Source organism: Rattus norvegicus, chromosome 13 (genome assembly GCF_036323735.1).
Source record: "Rattus norvegicus strain BN/NHsdMcwi chromosome 13, GRCr8, whole genome shotgun sequence".
NCBI classification, from domain to species: Eukaryota; Metazoa; Chordata; class Mammalia; order Rodentia; family Muridae; genus Rattus; species Rattus norvegicus.
Window position 1 is genome coordinate 54,557,242 of NC_086031.1, and position 15,440 is coordinate 54,572,681.

The 15,440-nt window shown below is 35.9% G+C and overlaps 1 protein-coding gene across 10 annotated transcripts in view; it reads left to right on the forward strand.

Moving 5' to 3' along the window:
- The window catches only part of Kcnt2 (potassium sodium-activated channel subfamily T member 2), a 395,059-nt gene that overhangs the window by 342,411 nt on the left and 37,208 nt on the right, over nt 1-15,440 (forward strand). For 6 of the 10 annotated variants that reach the window (XR_010056918.1, XM_017598802.3, XM_017598803.3 and 3 more), the window contains one exon: nt 1,793-1,813. The exons of the other annotated variants lie outside the window; for them this stretch is intronic. Coding sequence is in view for 5 of the 6 variants with exons in the window: in XM_017598802.3 (XP_017454291.1) it covers nt 1,793-1,813 (21 nt within the window). In the remaining variant the exon portion in view is untranslated. Of the gene's footprint in view, nt 1-1,792; nt 1,814-15,440 lie in introns of those variants that run through there. 10 annotated transcript variants of the gene reach the window in all.

A 15,440-nucleotide genomic window follows, 5' to 3' on the forward strand; every position in this document is an offset into this window, starting at 1 on the left:
ATCCGTAGAAATTTCATGACCTAATCACTGTCCAGCACTCTTATCTCTAAATACTTCTGGCTTATACTTTCACATACTTTAAAAAAGTAGACCCCAAACATTTATTGCAATACAAATATTTCTCAGTTGGTTATGGTAATTTGAAAGAGGATTTCTATAGACTTTTAATGTAGTTTTACCATTCCATAGGTTTTATGAGTTTAAATGCTGCAGTTGATTTCTTTGGTAGGACCACCCATATTCCTGTCAACCATTTTGTACTGTTGAAAATAAGCTCTGTTGTATACCGAATAACATGTTAAAATAGGGAAAGAATGGGTGAATATTTCTGTTGTTGTCAAGGAGTACTTAGTTACATTTTAACTAATTCTATCCTTCACAAGAAAAATTCTCACTGAAATGCTTTTTAAACCCTGTGCCTCCAATTTATGTATATGTTTTTAAAATAAATGTCACTGTCAATATAAAAGGAAACTGATCTAAGCTGACGGATCCTGTTTTCCTACTTTTGAATGTAATTTATCATTTGACACATTTTATTTAATTGTTTATATTTCAGTTCTCTAGATAACACAGAGGTAGAGTATATTAAACATTCAACAACAGTTTACTGCCCAAAGTAACATCATTGTGTATGCAGTACACACTACCTACTACAGCTGAGTTGAATATTCTTTTTCAACATGAAAAGTCTAATACCAATCCATCATGTAAAGTGAAGTTTCATTCCTGGACACTTATTTTAAAAGTGAGTGTATTTCTTCTCATTCTTCACTAGGAGATTATGTGAATATGATTGATGGATTATATAACCACAATCAATCATAGTTTTACAGTTTGCAGGAACATCTTTACAGTGAAGGAACGCAGTTATGACATTGGGTTTAATGTGAAAAAAAGGAATTAATTCTCTCTAATAAACACAAATAAAAAATGAATAGGTCTGAGGAATTGAAACCTACCATCATATTTGTCCGGTGTCAGATGGTTCAACAACAACAAAAAACTTAGGATGATCAATTAAATTGTACAGATTAAATGCCAGTTTTCTCTAAGTAAAACCTCAGAAGAGTTCCAGATCTTAGGAAATAGAATTTTCATTTAGTTTTTGAATTAAAGGGTTTGTTATGATCTTTTTGAGATCAGGAAGTCTTCTGCCATGGTTCTAGAAGCTTCCATTGTCTTTTCTATGATGCAGACCTAATCAGTAAGTCCAAAGCACCAAGCAATGCATAGCACACATAACAGAGGAGAAGAACAGAAAGCTGTCAGACTGATTCCCTTAGGGTAAATTATTCATGAGTGAATATAGAAGACATTTTAAGTAAAAATATATGACTTTAGTGAAAAAATACCTTTATCAACAATAAAATTATATTATAAAATAAATGCCAGTCCATGTCTTCTATACTTCAGATTTTATTTAAACACAACTTTCTTGAATGTCATTTCATACTGCTATCATTACCAACAATTAGTACATAATGTAATTGAATATTTAAAGTATTCCTTTTTCATTAATTGTTTCAGTTATTTTACAGTCATGTATGTTAGTATCTATTCTACTTATTCAATCTGAGAAAACAGAATATTCGGTAGACATTAAAAAAATCATACCTTATGCTTTACCTGACTTTGATCAAAAGCCTTACATTAAGTAAACACATTATTGCATTATAAGTGTAATGTGCATATATGTCATATTTTTTCCATGTTACTATTTCATTAATGTATGGTCCAGTCACTGTCTAAACTGTATTTTGTGTATTTCTTTTCTCCTCCTTTGTGTCAGTCTCGAGAAATAGCATCTCAAGTAAGTACCTTTTGTTTGTCTCATTCCTCAGTGCGTTAATATATGATTTCAGGTGTGTTAAAGAAATTGGCTATGAAAGACTACATTCAGAATTTCATAGTGAGAGATTCATATATACATTTTTTTCACATTAATATATTTTTATTTTCAAAAAGAAGATTGCAAAATAATGTTACATTTTAGACTGCATTTGTTAATTCATTTTAGGCATTATTTAAGAATTTCAGTAAATCAGTTCCATAAGTGCTGTAGTTAACCCCAAGAAATTAATGACCATAGTTCACAGAAGTCACATACTTCTTTGCCTTTGTGTGATTTATTAAATTCTTAGTCTGTACTGAAAGAACTGTGCTGTTTAATTTGTCAGTCCTAAGAGGTGGACTTTAAGATACAAGCTGAACCCCATTTTTAATAGGGTTATTTATCTCCCTGCGGTCTAACTTCTTGAGTTCTTCGTATATTTTGGATATGAGCCCTCTATCCGATGTAGGATTGGTAAAGATCTTTTCCCAATCTGTTGGTTGCCGTTTTGTCCTAATGACAGTGTCTTTTGCTTTACAAAAGCTTTGCAGTTTTATGAGGTCCCACTTGTCGATTCTTGATCTTAGAGCATAAGCCATTGGTGTTTTGTTCAGGAAATTTTCCCCAGTGCCCATGTGATCAAGACTCTTTACCACCTTTGCTTCTATTAGTTTGAGTGCATCTGGTTTGACGTGGATGTCCTTGATCCACTTGGACTTAAGCTTTGCGCAGGGCAATAGGAATGGGTTAATTTGCACTCTTCTACATGCTGACCTCCAGTTGAACCAGCACTATTTATTGAAAATGCTCTCTTTTTACCATTGGATGGTTTTAGCTCCTTTGTCAAATATCAAGTGACCATAGGTGTGTGGTTCATTTCTGGGTCTCAAGTTCTGTTCCACTGATCTATCTGCCTGTCTCTGTGCCAATACCATGCAGTTTTTATCACTATTGCCCTGTAATACTGCTTGAGGTCAGAGATTCCTCCAGAAGTTCTTTTGTTGTTGAGTATACTTTTCAATAACCTGGGTTTTGTTATTTCAAATGAATTTGTTAATTGCTCTTTCTAACTCTATGAAGAACTGAAATGGAATTTTGATGGGGATTGCATTGAATCTGTACATTGCTTTTGGCCAAATGGCCATTTTACTATATTAATCCTGGTAACTCATGAGCATGGGAGGTCTTTCCATCTTCTGAGATCTTCACATTCTTTCTTCAGAGACTTGAAGTTCTTGTCATACAGATCTTTCCTTTGTTTGCTTAGAGTCACACCAAGGTATTTTATATTGTTTGGGACTATTGTGAAGGGTGTCATTTCCCTAATTTCTCTCTCAGCCTGTTTATCCTTTGAGTAGAGGAAGGCTACTGATTTGTTTGAGTTAATTTTATACCCATCCACTTTGCCGAAGTTGTTTAGAAGGCTTAGTAGTTCTCTGATTGAACTTTTGGGATCAAGTAAGTATACTATCTTACCATCTCCAAGTAGTGATATTTTGACTTCTTCCTTTCCAATTTGTATCCCTTTCACCTCCTTTTGTCTGATTCCTCTGGCTAGGACTTCGAGTACTATATTGAGTAAGTAGGAGACAGTGGGCAGCCTTGTCTAGACCCTAATTTTACTGGACTGGCTTCAAATTTCTCTCCATTTAGTTTAGTGTTCTCTACTGGTTTGCTGTATATTGCTTTTACTATGTTTAGGTATGGGTCTTGAATTCCTGATCTGTCCAGGACTTTTATCATGAAGTGCTGTTGAATTTTGTCAAATACTTTCTCAGCATTTAATAAAATGATCATGTCATTTTTTTCTTTGAGTTTGTTTATATAGTGGATTAAATTGATGGATTTCTGCATATTGAACCATACTTGCATCCATGGAATGAAACCTACTTGATCATGACGGATGATGATTTTGATGTGTTCTTGGGTTCAGTTTGCAAGAATTTTCTTATTTTTACATTGATATTCCTAAGGGAATTGGTCTGAAGTTCTCTTTATTTGTTGGGTCTTTGTGTGGTTTAGGTATAAAGATAATTGTGACTTCATAGAAGGAAATGATTAGTGTTCTGTATGTTTCAATTTTGTGGAATAATTTGGACAGTATTGGTATGAGGTCTTCTATTAAGGTCTGATAGAATTCTGCACTAAACATCTGGTTCTGGGCTCTTTTTGGTTGAGAGACTTTTAATAACTGCATCAATTTCTTTAGGAGTTATGGGTTTGATTAGTTGGTTTATCTGATCCTGATTTAACTTTGGTACCTCATATTTGTCTAGATAGTTGTCCATTTCCTCTAGACTTTCCAGTTTTGTTGAATATATGCTTTTGCAGTAGGATCTGATGATTTTTTGAATTTCCTCAGATTCTGTTGTTTTGACTCCCTTTTCATTTCTGCTTTTGTTGATTTCGATACACTCTCTGATCTCTGCTTAGTCTGACTAAGGGTATATCTGTCTTGTTGATTTTCTCAAAGAACCAGCTCCTCATTTTCTTGACTCTTTGTATAGTCCCTTTTGTTTCTACTTGGTTGATTTCAACCCTGAGTTTGATTATTTCCTGCCCTCTACTCCTCTTGGGTGTATTTGCCAACTTTCAGGTGTGCTGTCAAGCTGCTAATATATGCTCTCTCCTATTTCTTTTTGGAGGCACTCAGAGCTATGATTTTTCCTCTTAGCACTGGGTTCATTGTGTCCTATCAGTTTGGGATAGTTGTGCCTTCATTTTCATTAAATTCTCAAATGCATGTAATTTTTTTTCTTTATTTCCTACTTGACCAAGTTATCATTGAGTAGAGTGTTGTTCAACTTCCATGTATATGTGGGCTTTCTGTTGTTTTTGTTGTTATTGAAGACCAGCCTTAGTTCATGGTGATCTGATAGAATGCATTGGATTATTTCAAACTTCTTGTATCTATTGAGGCCTGTTTTGTGATTGATTATATTGTCAGTTTTGGAGAAGGTACCATGAGGTGCTGAGGAAAAGGTATATTCTTTTGGTTTAGGATGAAATATTCTATAAATATCTGTAAAGTCCTTTTGTTTCATAACTTCTGTTAGATTTGCTAAGTCTCTGTTTAATTTTTGCTTCCACAATCTGTTTCCATTGATGAGAGTGGGGTGTTGAAATCTCCTACTATTATCCTGTGAGGTACAATGTGTGCTTTGAGCTTTAGTAAGGTTTCTGTTGTGAATGTAGGTGTCCTTGTATTTGGAGTATAGGTATTTAAGATTGGGAGTTCACCTTGGTGGATTTTTCCTTTGATGAATAGGAAATGTTGTTCCTTAACTTTTTTGATAACTTTTGGTTGAATGTTGATTTTTTTCGATATTAGAATAAATCTACACCAGGTTGTTTCTTCAGACCATTTGCTTTGAAAGTTGTTTTGCAGCCTTTTACTCTGATGTAGCATCTGTGTTTGTCTCTGAAGTGTGTTTCCTATATGCAGCAAAATGCCTGGTCCTCTTTAAATATACAGTCTGCTAGTCTATGTCAAAAAGACATAGACAATTGGGGAATTGGGTCCATTGATTTTAAGAGATATTAAATTAATCGTGATTGTTGTTTCCTGTTATTTTTATTGTTAGAGTTGGAATTCTGTTTGCCTGTCTCTCTTCTTTTGGTGTCATCACAAGGAGATTACTTTCTTGCTTGTCCTAGAGTGTAGTTTCCCTCCTTGTGTTGGAGTTTTCCATCTATTTTGTAGGGCTGGATTTGTAGAAAGTTATTTTGTAAATTTGGTTTTGTCGAGGATTATCTTGGTTTCTTTTTCTATATTAATTTAGATTTTTGCTGGATACAGTAGCCTGGGTTGGCATTTGTGTCCTCTTAGGGTCTGTATGGCAATTGCCGAGGATCTTCTGACTTTCATAGTCTCTGGTGAGATGTCTGGTGTAATACTGATAGGTCTTCATTTATATGTCACTTGATATTTTTCCGTAACTCCTTTTAATATTCTTTCTTTGTTTTATGCATTTGGTGTTTTGACTTTTCTGTGATGAGAGGAATTTCTTTTCTGGTCCAATCTATTTGGAGTTCTGTAGGCTTCTTGTATACTTACGGGCATCTGTTTCTTTAGGTTAGAGGAGTTTTCTTCTATAATTTTGTTGAAGATATGTACTGAGCCTTTAAGTTGGGAGTCTTCACTCTCTTCTATACCTGTTGTCCTTAGGTTCGATCTTCTCACTGTGTCCTGAATATCGTGGATGTTTTGTGCTAGGAGCTTTTTGCATTTTAAGTATCTTTGATAGTTGTGGCACTGTTTTCTATGGTTTCTTCTGCCCCTGAGATTCTCTTTTCTATCTATTGTATTCTGTTGGTGATGTTTGCATCTATGACCCCTGATCTCTTCCCTAGGTTTCTATCTCCAGGTTTCTCCCACTTTGTGCTTTCTTTATTGTTTTTTATTTCCATTTTTCAATCCTGGATGGTTTTTCTATTTCCTTCAAATGTTTGGTTGTGTTTTCCTGCAATTCTATAAGGGATTCTTTAACGGTTTTTGTGTTTCCTCTTTAAGTGTTTCTGTTTGTCCTGTATTTCTTTAAGGGAATTATTTATGTCCTTTTTAAAGCCCTCCATCATCATCATAAAATGTGATTTTTAAATATAAATATTGCTTTTTCAGTTTGTTTGGAAATCCAGTATTTGCTTTGGCGGGAGAACTAGGTTCTTTTTTTTTTTTGTTTTGTTTTGTTTTTTTTTTTTTATTAACTTGAGTATTTCTTATATACATTTCGAGTGTTATTCCCTTTCCCGGTTTCCGGGAAACATCCCCCTCCCCCCTCCCCTTCCTTATGGGTGTTCCCCTCCCAACCCTCCCCACATTGTCACCCTCCCCCCAGAGAACTGGGTTCTAATGATCCCATGTAGTCTTGGTTTCTGTTGCTTAGGTTCTCAGTTGAGGAATATCAAATGGTTGAAAAGTACCTAAAGGAATTCTCAACATCCTTAGTCATCAGGGAAATGCAAATCAAAACAATCCTGAGATTCCACTTCACACCAATCAGAATGGCTAAGATAAAAAAACTCAGGTGACAGCAGATGCTGGCAAGGATGTGGAGAAAGATAAACACTCCACTCCCTCTGTTGTTGGTGGGAATGCAAACTTGTACAACCACTCTGGAAATCAGTCTAGAGGTTCCTCAGAAAACTGGACATTGAACTACCTGAGGACCCAGCTATACCTCTCTTGGGCATATACGCAAAAGATGCTCCAACATACAACAAAGACACATGCTCCACTATGTTCATAGCAGCCTTATTTATAATAGTCAGAAGCTACACAGAAGCTAGATGCCCTCCAACAGAGGAATGGATATAGAAAATGTGGTGAATCTACACAATGGAGTACTACTCAGTTATCAAAACAATGCCTTTATGAAATTCATAGGCAAATGGATTGAACTAGAAAATATCATCCTGAGTAAGGTAACCCAATCACAGAAAAACACACCTTGTGTGCACTCACTGATAAGTGGATGTTAGCCCAAAAGCTCAAAATACCCAAGATACATCCACCTACCCCATGAAGCTCAAGAAGAAATCCGGATAATCAAAATGTGGATGCTTCACTTAGTGGGGGAACAAAAATATTCATAGGAGGGGATATGGAGGCAAAGTTTGGATCAGACTGAAGGAACAGCCATTCAGAGCCTGCCCCACATGTGGCTCATATATATACAGTCAATAAACTAGATAAGATTGATGAAGTTAAAAAGTGCATGCTGACAGGAACCATTTATAGATGTCTCCTAAAGACACTGCCAGAACATGTCAAATTCAGAGGCGAATGCCAGCAGCAAACCATTTAACTGAGAAAAGGACCCTCTTTGGAGGAATTAGAGGAAGGATTAAAAGAGCTGAACGGGCTTGGAACCCCATAAGAACAACAATGCCAAACAACCAGAGCTCCCAGGGACTAAACCACTACCTCAAAAAATATATGTGGCCTGACCCATGACTCCAACTGCATGTGTATAAAAGGATGGCCTTGTTGGGCATCAATGGAAGGAGAAGCCCTTGGTCCTGCCAAGGTTGGACCCTCAGTGTAGGAATGTCGGGGGGTGGGAGGGGGGTAAATGGAGAGGCGTACACCCTTATAGAAGAAGGAAAGGGCATGGGATAAGGGGCTTATGTACAGGAAACCGGGAAAGGTAATGACATTTGAAATGTAAATTAAAAAATATTCAATAAAAAAATTTTAAAAAGATACAATCTGAAGGTTTAGGAAGACATTAAGAGTGAAAACATATATTAGTCAAATAATTATTCTATCTGAAGATCGACATTATACAAATTAATTCTAAATTATATTAATATTTTATACTATTAATATGTATTATTAACTTATATAATGGAGGATGTTTCAAAATAATATAGATTTTAAAAGTCTTAAAACCTTGATATAGTTTGTTTTTCTTTTCAAATGCTAAGGATTATACAGATCTTTACTAGTTTCTGGATCTCGTGTTAAAGATATCTATGGATAAATAGCTAGAATCGAGAATTCAGGCAAATAGACTTCAGGAGCTGCTTTACTTGCTGAGTTGTACAATATTGAACTAAGGCTGTTTCTCTTGAACCTCTTTCTGAGCATTTCAAGTACACAATGCATTAATATAATAGCTTCATTCACACTGCCTAGTATAACATACCCAGAATTTATTCATTTGACACATAGTAATTTGTACCTTTCACAAACACCTTCCACTCTCTCTCTCTCTCTCTCTCTCTCTCTCTCTCTCTCTCTCTCTCTCTCTTCCTTTTATATTTCAGATTTGTTTATTTTACCTGCATAAGAGTTCTTCCTGCATGTATGTATATACATATGTGTGGCTGGTGTGTATAGAGGTCGGAAAAGGGTAACAGATCCTTGGACTTGGCGTTAGAGATGGTTGTGAGCTACCAAGGGGATGCTGGGAAGCAGTCCTCTCCAAGGGCAACAAGTGATCTTAATGGCAGAGCCATTACTGCAGCCCAATTTCTCCATTTTTTATTCATGCTAGCACAATACTACTCTTTATTAAAATTTTGCCTTTTTTTAATACTAAGAAAACAACACGAGTAAACCTTGGCATTTTGTGCTAAGTGAAATGAATCCACACACAGAAAAGCAGTATTGTTACTGAGATTTGAGACAAGGTACCTTGACCGAGATTCATACTTTAAGATATGTCACAGCTGGATTTCATATTGACTTCTCCCTTCTCTTACAATCTATTAAGATCACAGCATTTACTTTGGGAATCGACATAAGAAAGTCAAACTATATTACTGTTTTACAAAAACTTCATCTTTTTCTATACATTAACTGAGAAAAATTATCTATATGTTGTTGGATGTCTTTTTTTTTAATTTGCAGTAAGTTCTAACTCTTTATATGAGAAACATAGGCGTGATCATCTTGGCCAAAATCCTGTCTATCTTACCTTCCCCAAACAGCACAATACTTGCTGAGAGATGCTAGATGTATTCTCGGCAGGCTGGAAGTGCAGTGGTAAGCAAAACATTTGTCAGAAAGCTGAGGTGAAGATTCAGACCCATTTGTACATTCACTGTGTCCTCAATGTGAATTTGAAATGTTGAGAAATGCTTTTCTTGTCTTACACACAGTTTTAAGATAAATTCCATTTCCTTGCTCTACTAACACTAGACTAATCACATGTTTTGTTCTTCTTTCATGATGAAGAATCATTAGTTCATATTAGCTGCCTAAAATTTCCAGTGAGATTTATTTCTGTGTTTTGAGCTTGTCTGCAGCCTAGTCATTTTCTGCCAATGCTTCTGTCCTTGTTGATAGGCATCAGTCATTCGTCTCTTTATTCTGCATTGACCCTGGAATTAGATTTTCACTACCCCTTAAGTAGTTGTGTGCAAACTTGGAATATGATGAATGTGAAGCAGAAAGAAAAGGAAATTGGGAAAATTTTACTTCATTATAGGCTAAGATAAAAGAAATATGTCACTCATTAAGGGTTAACTGTATGTAATTCTGTGACCAAGTTTATATAGCATATAGATCTTACATACTTATTTCAGTTGGTGCATTATTTTTGAGTATATACTGCTGCCTTAGAGGATGCTCAAGTCAATACAATTAAATCTATGATACATAATTTATAAAATCACTATCTCTGTATTTTGAAAAATGCCATAGTGTTCAATCAGATGTTGAGTTTAATAATGAAAAGCATTTGACTCTATGGTATTATATATTTTGTTATTTTCTTTGACTTTTTAATTTTTTGTTTACAAGCAAAATATTAAAAATAAAGATATGTATCTAAGAGTATTTATTTTGGATATGTATAAATATAAGCAATGGATATAAGTGCAGCTCTATATTGTCATATAAATTAAGATATCATGATTTATGAATCTTAGTTATTCATATATACTCATTAATGTACATATATATTTATATATACATACATCCCACACATAAATAAAAATACAAAAACTTAGATTCATATATTCTAATTTTCTTTTTGATACCTTATAAAAGTTTTTTGAATGTTTTTCTTAACTTTTATATTTATTTATCTGCGATTTTTCAACTCTATTGACTCTCTGTCATATTCATTACCATTGTCAGGAAGCACTTTGTCTTGGGGCTTATTTGAAGTTACGATGCCTGTCACTGCATGAAGTGATGGAAGGTATCTAATTTCATCAGAAAAACTATGTAAAAATAGTAAAACATGGAGAAAAATTGGTATAAATTAATTTATAAGTCAGTTATTGTATTAAATATAGAAATATACCTTTCATAAAACAAAACTCAAAAGAGTTGTGAAAATATTGAAAACCTTAATTCTCATTTATTAAAATTTGTTATTTTGAAATTTTAGTTCTTGGAGACCAGTGATTTATTGTGCGAATGGAAAGTGGATGACATTTCCTTTCAAAGTTCTACCACAAGCAGTGCTATCATCTTAAACTGGTGACCTTTCTTTAATTCTACTTTGTCTTAGATCATTTTATAGACAGATACCACATACCAAAACTAAACTAAGAGCAGGTAAACTGTGGAAACAGTCCCACAACGCCTAAGAAAATAGAAATGGTCAAGGCAAGTGCAAATGGTTTAGTGCAGAATTCTATCAGACACTTAAGGGAGAGCTAATACCAATACTCCTCAAACTATTCCACAAAATGGGAATAGAAACACGACAAACCCTACCTAATTCATTTTATGAAGTCACAGTTACTCTGATACCTAAACTACTCAAAGACCAAAGAAATAAAGAGAACTTCAAGGCAAATTAATTATGAATATCAATCCAAAAATACTCAATAAAATTCTTGCAGGCCAAATACAATAACACATGCAGCACAATGAAGTAGGTTTCCTCCCAGGAAAACAGGATGGGTCAGTATAAGCAGGTCCATCATCATAATCCACCATATAAGCAAACTTAAAGAAAAACAAATCACATGATCATCTCATTAGATAATGAAAAATAATTTGACAAAATCCAACATCCCTTTATGTTAAAAGTCTTGTAGAGATCAGAATTCAAGCCCCACACTTAAACATAATAAAAGCAATACATGGCAAACCAATAGCTAATATCAAATTAAATGGAGAGAAACTTGAAGCAACTCCACTAAAATCAGGGATGAGACAAGGCTGCACACTCTGTCCCTAGAAATTGTATATAGTACTTGAAGTTATAGCTAGAACAATTAGACAACAAAAGTTATCAAGGGGATACAAATTAGAAAGGAAGAAGTCAAGGTATCACTTTTTGTGGATGATATGATAGTATACATAACTACCAAAATTACACTGCACAACTCCTGCAGCTGATAAACTACTTCAAAAAAGTGGCAGGATATAAAATTAACGCAAAGAAATCAGTAGCCTTCCTTTATACAAATGATATATAAGTTGAGAAAAAAATTAGAGAAACAATAACTTCACAATAGACACAAACAGTATAAAATATTCTTGGTGTGACTCTTACCAAGCAAGTGAAAGAACTGTAGGACAAAATCTTCAAAGAAAAAAATTGAAGAAGAACTCGGAAATGGAAAAATCTTTTGTGCTCATGAATTTGTAGGATTAATATAGTGAAAATTGCCACCTTAGCAAAAAGCAATCAACAGACTCAATGCAATCCTCATCAAAATTTCAACACAATTCTTCACAGATATGGAAAGAGAAATTCTCAGTTTAATATGGAAAAACAAAATATCCAGGATAGTCAAAACAATTCTCAACATTTAAAGATCTCCAGGGGAAATCACCATCCCTGACCTCAAGCTGTACTACAAACCAATAGTGATCAAGATCACATGATATTAGTACAGAGACAGTTTGATCAATGGAATATAATCGAAGACCCAGTACCCACACACCTATGGACACTTATTCTTTGACAAAGAAGCCAAAAACGTGCAGTGGAAAAGAGAAAGCATCTTCAATAAATGGTACTGATCTAACTGGCAATCTGCATGTAGAAGAATGAAAATTATCACCTTGATCAAAGTTTATATCCAAGTGGATGAAGGCCCTCAACATAAAACCCGATAGTCTGAATTGAATAGTAGAGTATGTGGGAAAGAGGCTCAAACTCTGGCACAGGGGAAAGTTTCTTTTTTTTTTTTTTTTTATTCACTTGAGTATTTCTTATATAAATTTCGAGTGTTATGCCCTTTCCCGGTTTCCGGGCAAACACCCCCCTCCCCCCTCCCCTTCCTTATGGGTGTTCCCCTCCCAACCCTCCCCCCATTGCCGCTCTCCCCCCATAGACTAGTTCACTGGGGGTTCAGTCTTAGCAGGACCCAGGGCTTCCCCTTCCACTGGTGCTCTTACTAGGATATTCATTGCTACCTATGGGGTCAGAGTCCAGGGTCAGTCCATGTATAGTCTTTAGGTAGTGGCTTAGTCCCTGGAAGCTCTGGTTGCTTGGCATTGTTGTACTTTTGGGGTCTCGAGCCCCTTCAAGCTCTTCCAGTTCTTTCTCTGATTCCTTCAATAGGGGACCTATTCTCAGTTCAGTGGTTTGCTGCTGGCATTCGCCTCTGTATTTGCTGTATTCTGGCTGTGTCTCTCAGGAGAGATCTACATCCGGCTCCTGTCGGTCTGCACTTCTTTGCTTCATCCATCTTGTCTAATTGGGTGGCTGTATATATATGGGCCACATGTGGGGCAGGCTCTGAATGGGTGTTCTTTCAGTCTCTGTTTTAATCTTTGCCTCTCCCTTCCCTGCCAAGGGTATTCTTTTTCCTCATTTAAAGAAGGAGTGAAGCATTCACATTTTGATCATCCGTCTTGAGTTTCGTTTGTTCTAGGGATCTAGGGTAATTCAAGCATTTGGGCTAATAGCCACTTATCAATGAGTGCATACCATGTATGTCTTTCTGTGATTGGGTTAGCTCACTCAGGATGATATTTTCCAGTTCCAACCATTTGCCTACGAATTTCATAAACTCGTTGTTTTGATAGCTGTGTAATATTTCATTGTGTAGATGTACCACATTTTCTGTATCCATTCCTCTGTTGAAGGGCATCTGGGTTCTTTCCAGTTTCTGGCTATTATAAATAAGGCTGCGATGAACATAGTGGAGCACATGTCTCTTTTATATGTTGAGGCATCTTTTGGGTATATGCCCAAGAGTGGTATAGCTGGATCCTCAGGCAGTTCAATGTCCAATTTTCTGAGGAACCTCCAGACTGATTTCCAGAATGGTTTTACCAGTCTGCAATCCCACCAACAATGGAGGAGTGTTCCTCTTTCTCCACAACCTCGCCAGCATTTGCTGTCACCTGAGTTTTTGATCTTAGCCATTCTCACTGGTGTGAGGTGAAATCTCAGGGTTGTTTTGATTTGCATTTCCCTTATGACTAAAGATGTTGAACATTTCTTTAGGTGTTTCTCAGCCATTCGACATTCCTCAGCTGTGAATTCTTTGTTTAGCTCTGAACCCCATTTTTTAGTAGGGTTATTTGTTTACCTGCGGTCTAACTTCTTGAGTTCTTTGTATATTTTGGATATACGGCCTCTATCTGTTGTAGGATTGGTAAAGATTATTTCCCAATCTGTTGGTTGCCGTTTTGTCCTAACCACAGTGTCCTTTGCCTTACAGAAGCTTTCCAGTTTTATGAGATCCCATTTGTCGATTCTTGATCTTAGAGCATAAGCCATTGGTGTTTTGTTCAGGAAATTTTTCCAGTGCCCATGTGTTCCAGCTGCTTCCCTAGTTTTTCTTCTATTAGTTTGAGTGTGTCTGGTTTGATGTGGAGGTCCTTGATCCAATTGGACTTAAGCTTTGTACAGGGTGATAAGCATGGATCGATCTGCATTCTTCTACATGTTGCCCTCCAGTTGAACCAGCACCATTTGCTGAAAATGCTATCTTTTTTCCATTTGATGGTTTTGGCTCCTTTGTCAAAAATCAAGTGTGTGGGTTCATTTCTGGGTCTTCAATTCTATTCCATTGGTCTATCTGTCTGTCTCTGTACCAATACCATGCAGTTTTTATCACTATTGCTCTGTAATACTGCTTGAGTTCAGGGATAGTGATTCCCCCTGAAGTCCTTTTATTGTTGAGGATAGCTTTAGCTATCCTGGGTTTTTTGTTATTCCAGATGAATTTGCAAATTGTTCTGTCTAGCTCTTTGAAGAATTGGATTGGTATTTTGATGGGGATTGCATTGAATCTGTAGATTGCTTTTGGTAAAATGGCCATTTTTACTATATTAATCCTGCCAATCCATGAGCATGGGAGATCTTTCCATCTTCTGAGGTCTTCTTCAATTTCTTTCCTCAGTGTCTTGAAGTTCCTATTGTACAGATCTTTTACTTGCTTGGTTAAAGTCACACCGAGGTACTTTATATTATTTGGGTCTATTATGAAGGGTGTCGTTTCCCTAATTTCTTTCTCGGCTTGTTTCTCTTTTGTATAGAGGAAGGCAACTGATTTATTTGAGTTAATTTTATACCCAGCCACTTTGCTGAAGTTGTTTATCAGCTTTAGTAGTTCTCTGGTGGAACTTTTGGGATCACTTAAATATACTATCATGTCATCTGCAAATAGTGATATTTTGACCTCTTCTTTTCCGATCTGTATCCCCTTGATCTCCTTTTGTTGTCTGATTGCTCTGGCTAGATCTTCAAGAACTATATTGAATAAGTAGGGAGAGAGTGGGCAGCCTTGTCTAGTCCCTGATTTTAGTGGGATTGCTTCAAGTTTCTCTCCATTTAGTTTAATGTTAGCAACTGGTTTGCTGTATATGGCTTTTACTATGTTTAGGTATGGGCCTTGAATTCCTATTCTTTCCAGGACTTTTATCACGAAGGGGTGTTGAATTTTGTCAAATGCTTTCTCAACATCTAATGAAATGATCATGTGGTTCTGTTCTTTCAGTTTGTTTATATAATGGATCACGTTGATGGTTTTCCTTATATTAAACCATCCCTGCATGCCTGGGATGAAGCCTACTTGATCATGGTGGATGATTGTTTTGATGTGCTCTTGAATTCGGTTTGCCAGAATTTTATTGAGTATTTTTGCGTCGATATTCATAAGGGAAATTGGTCTGAACTTCTCTTTCTTTGTTGTGTCTTTGTGTGGTTTAGGTATAAGAGTAATTGTGGCTTCG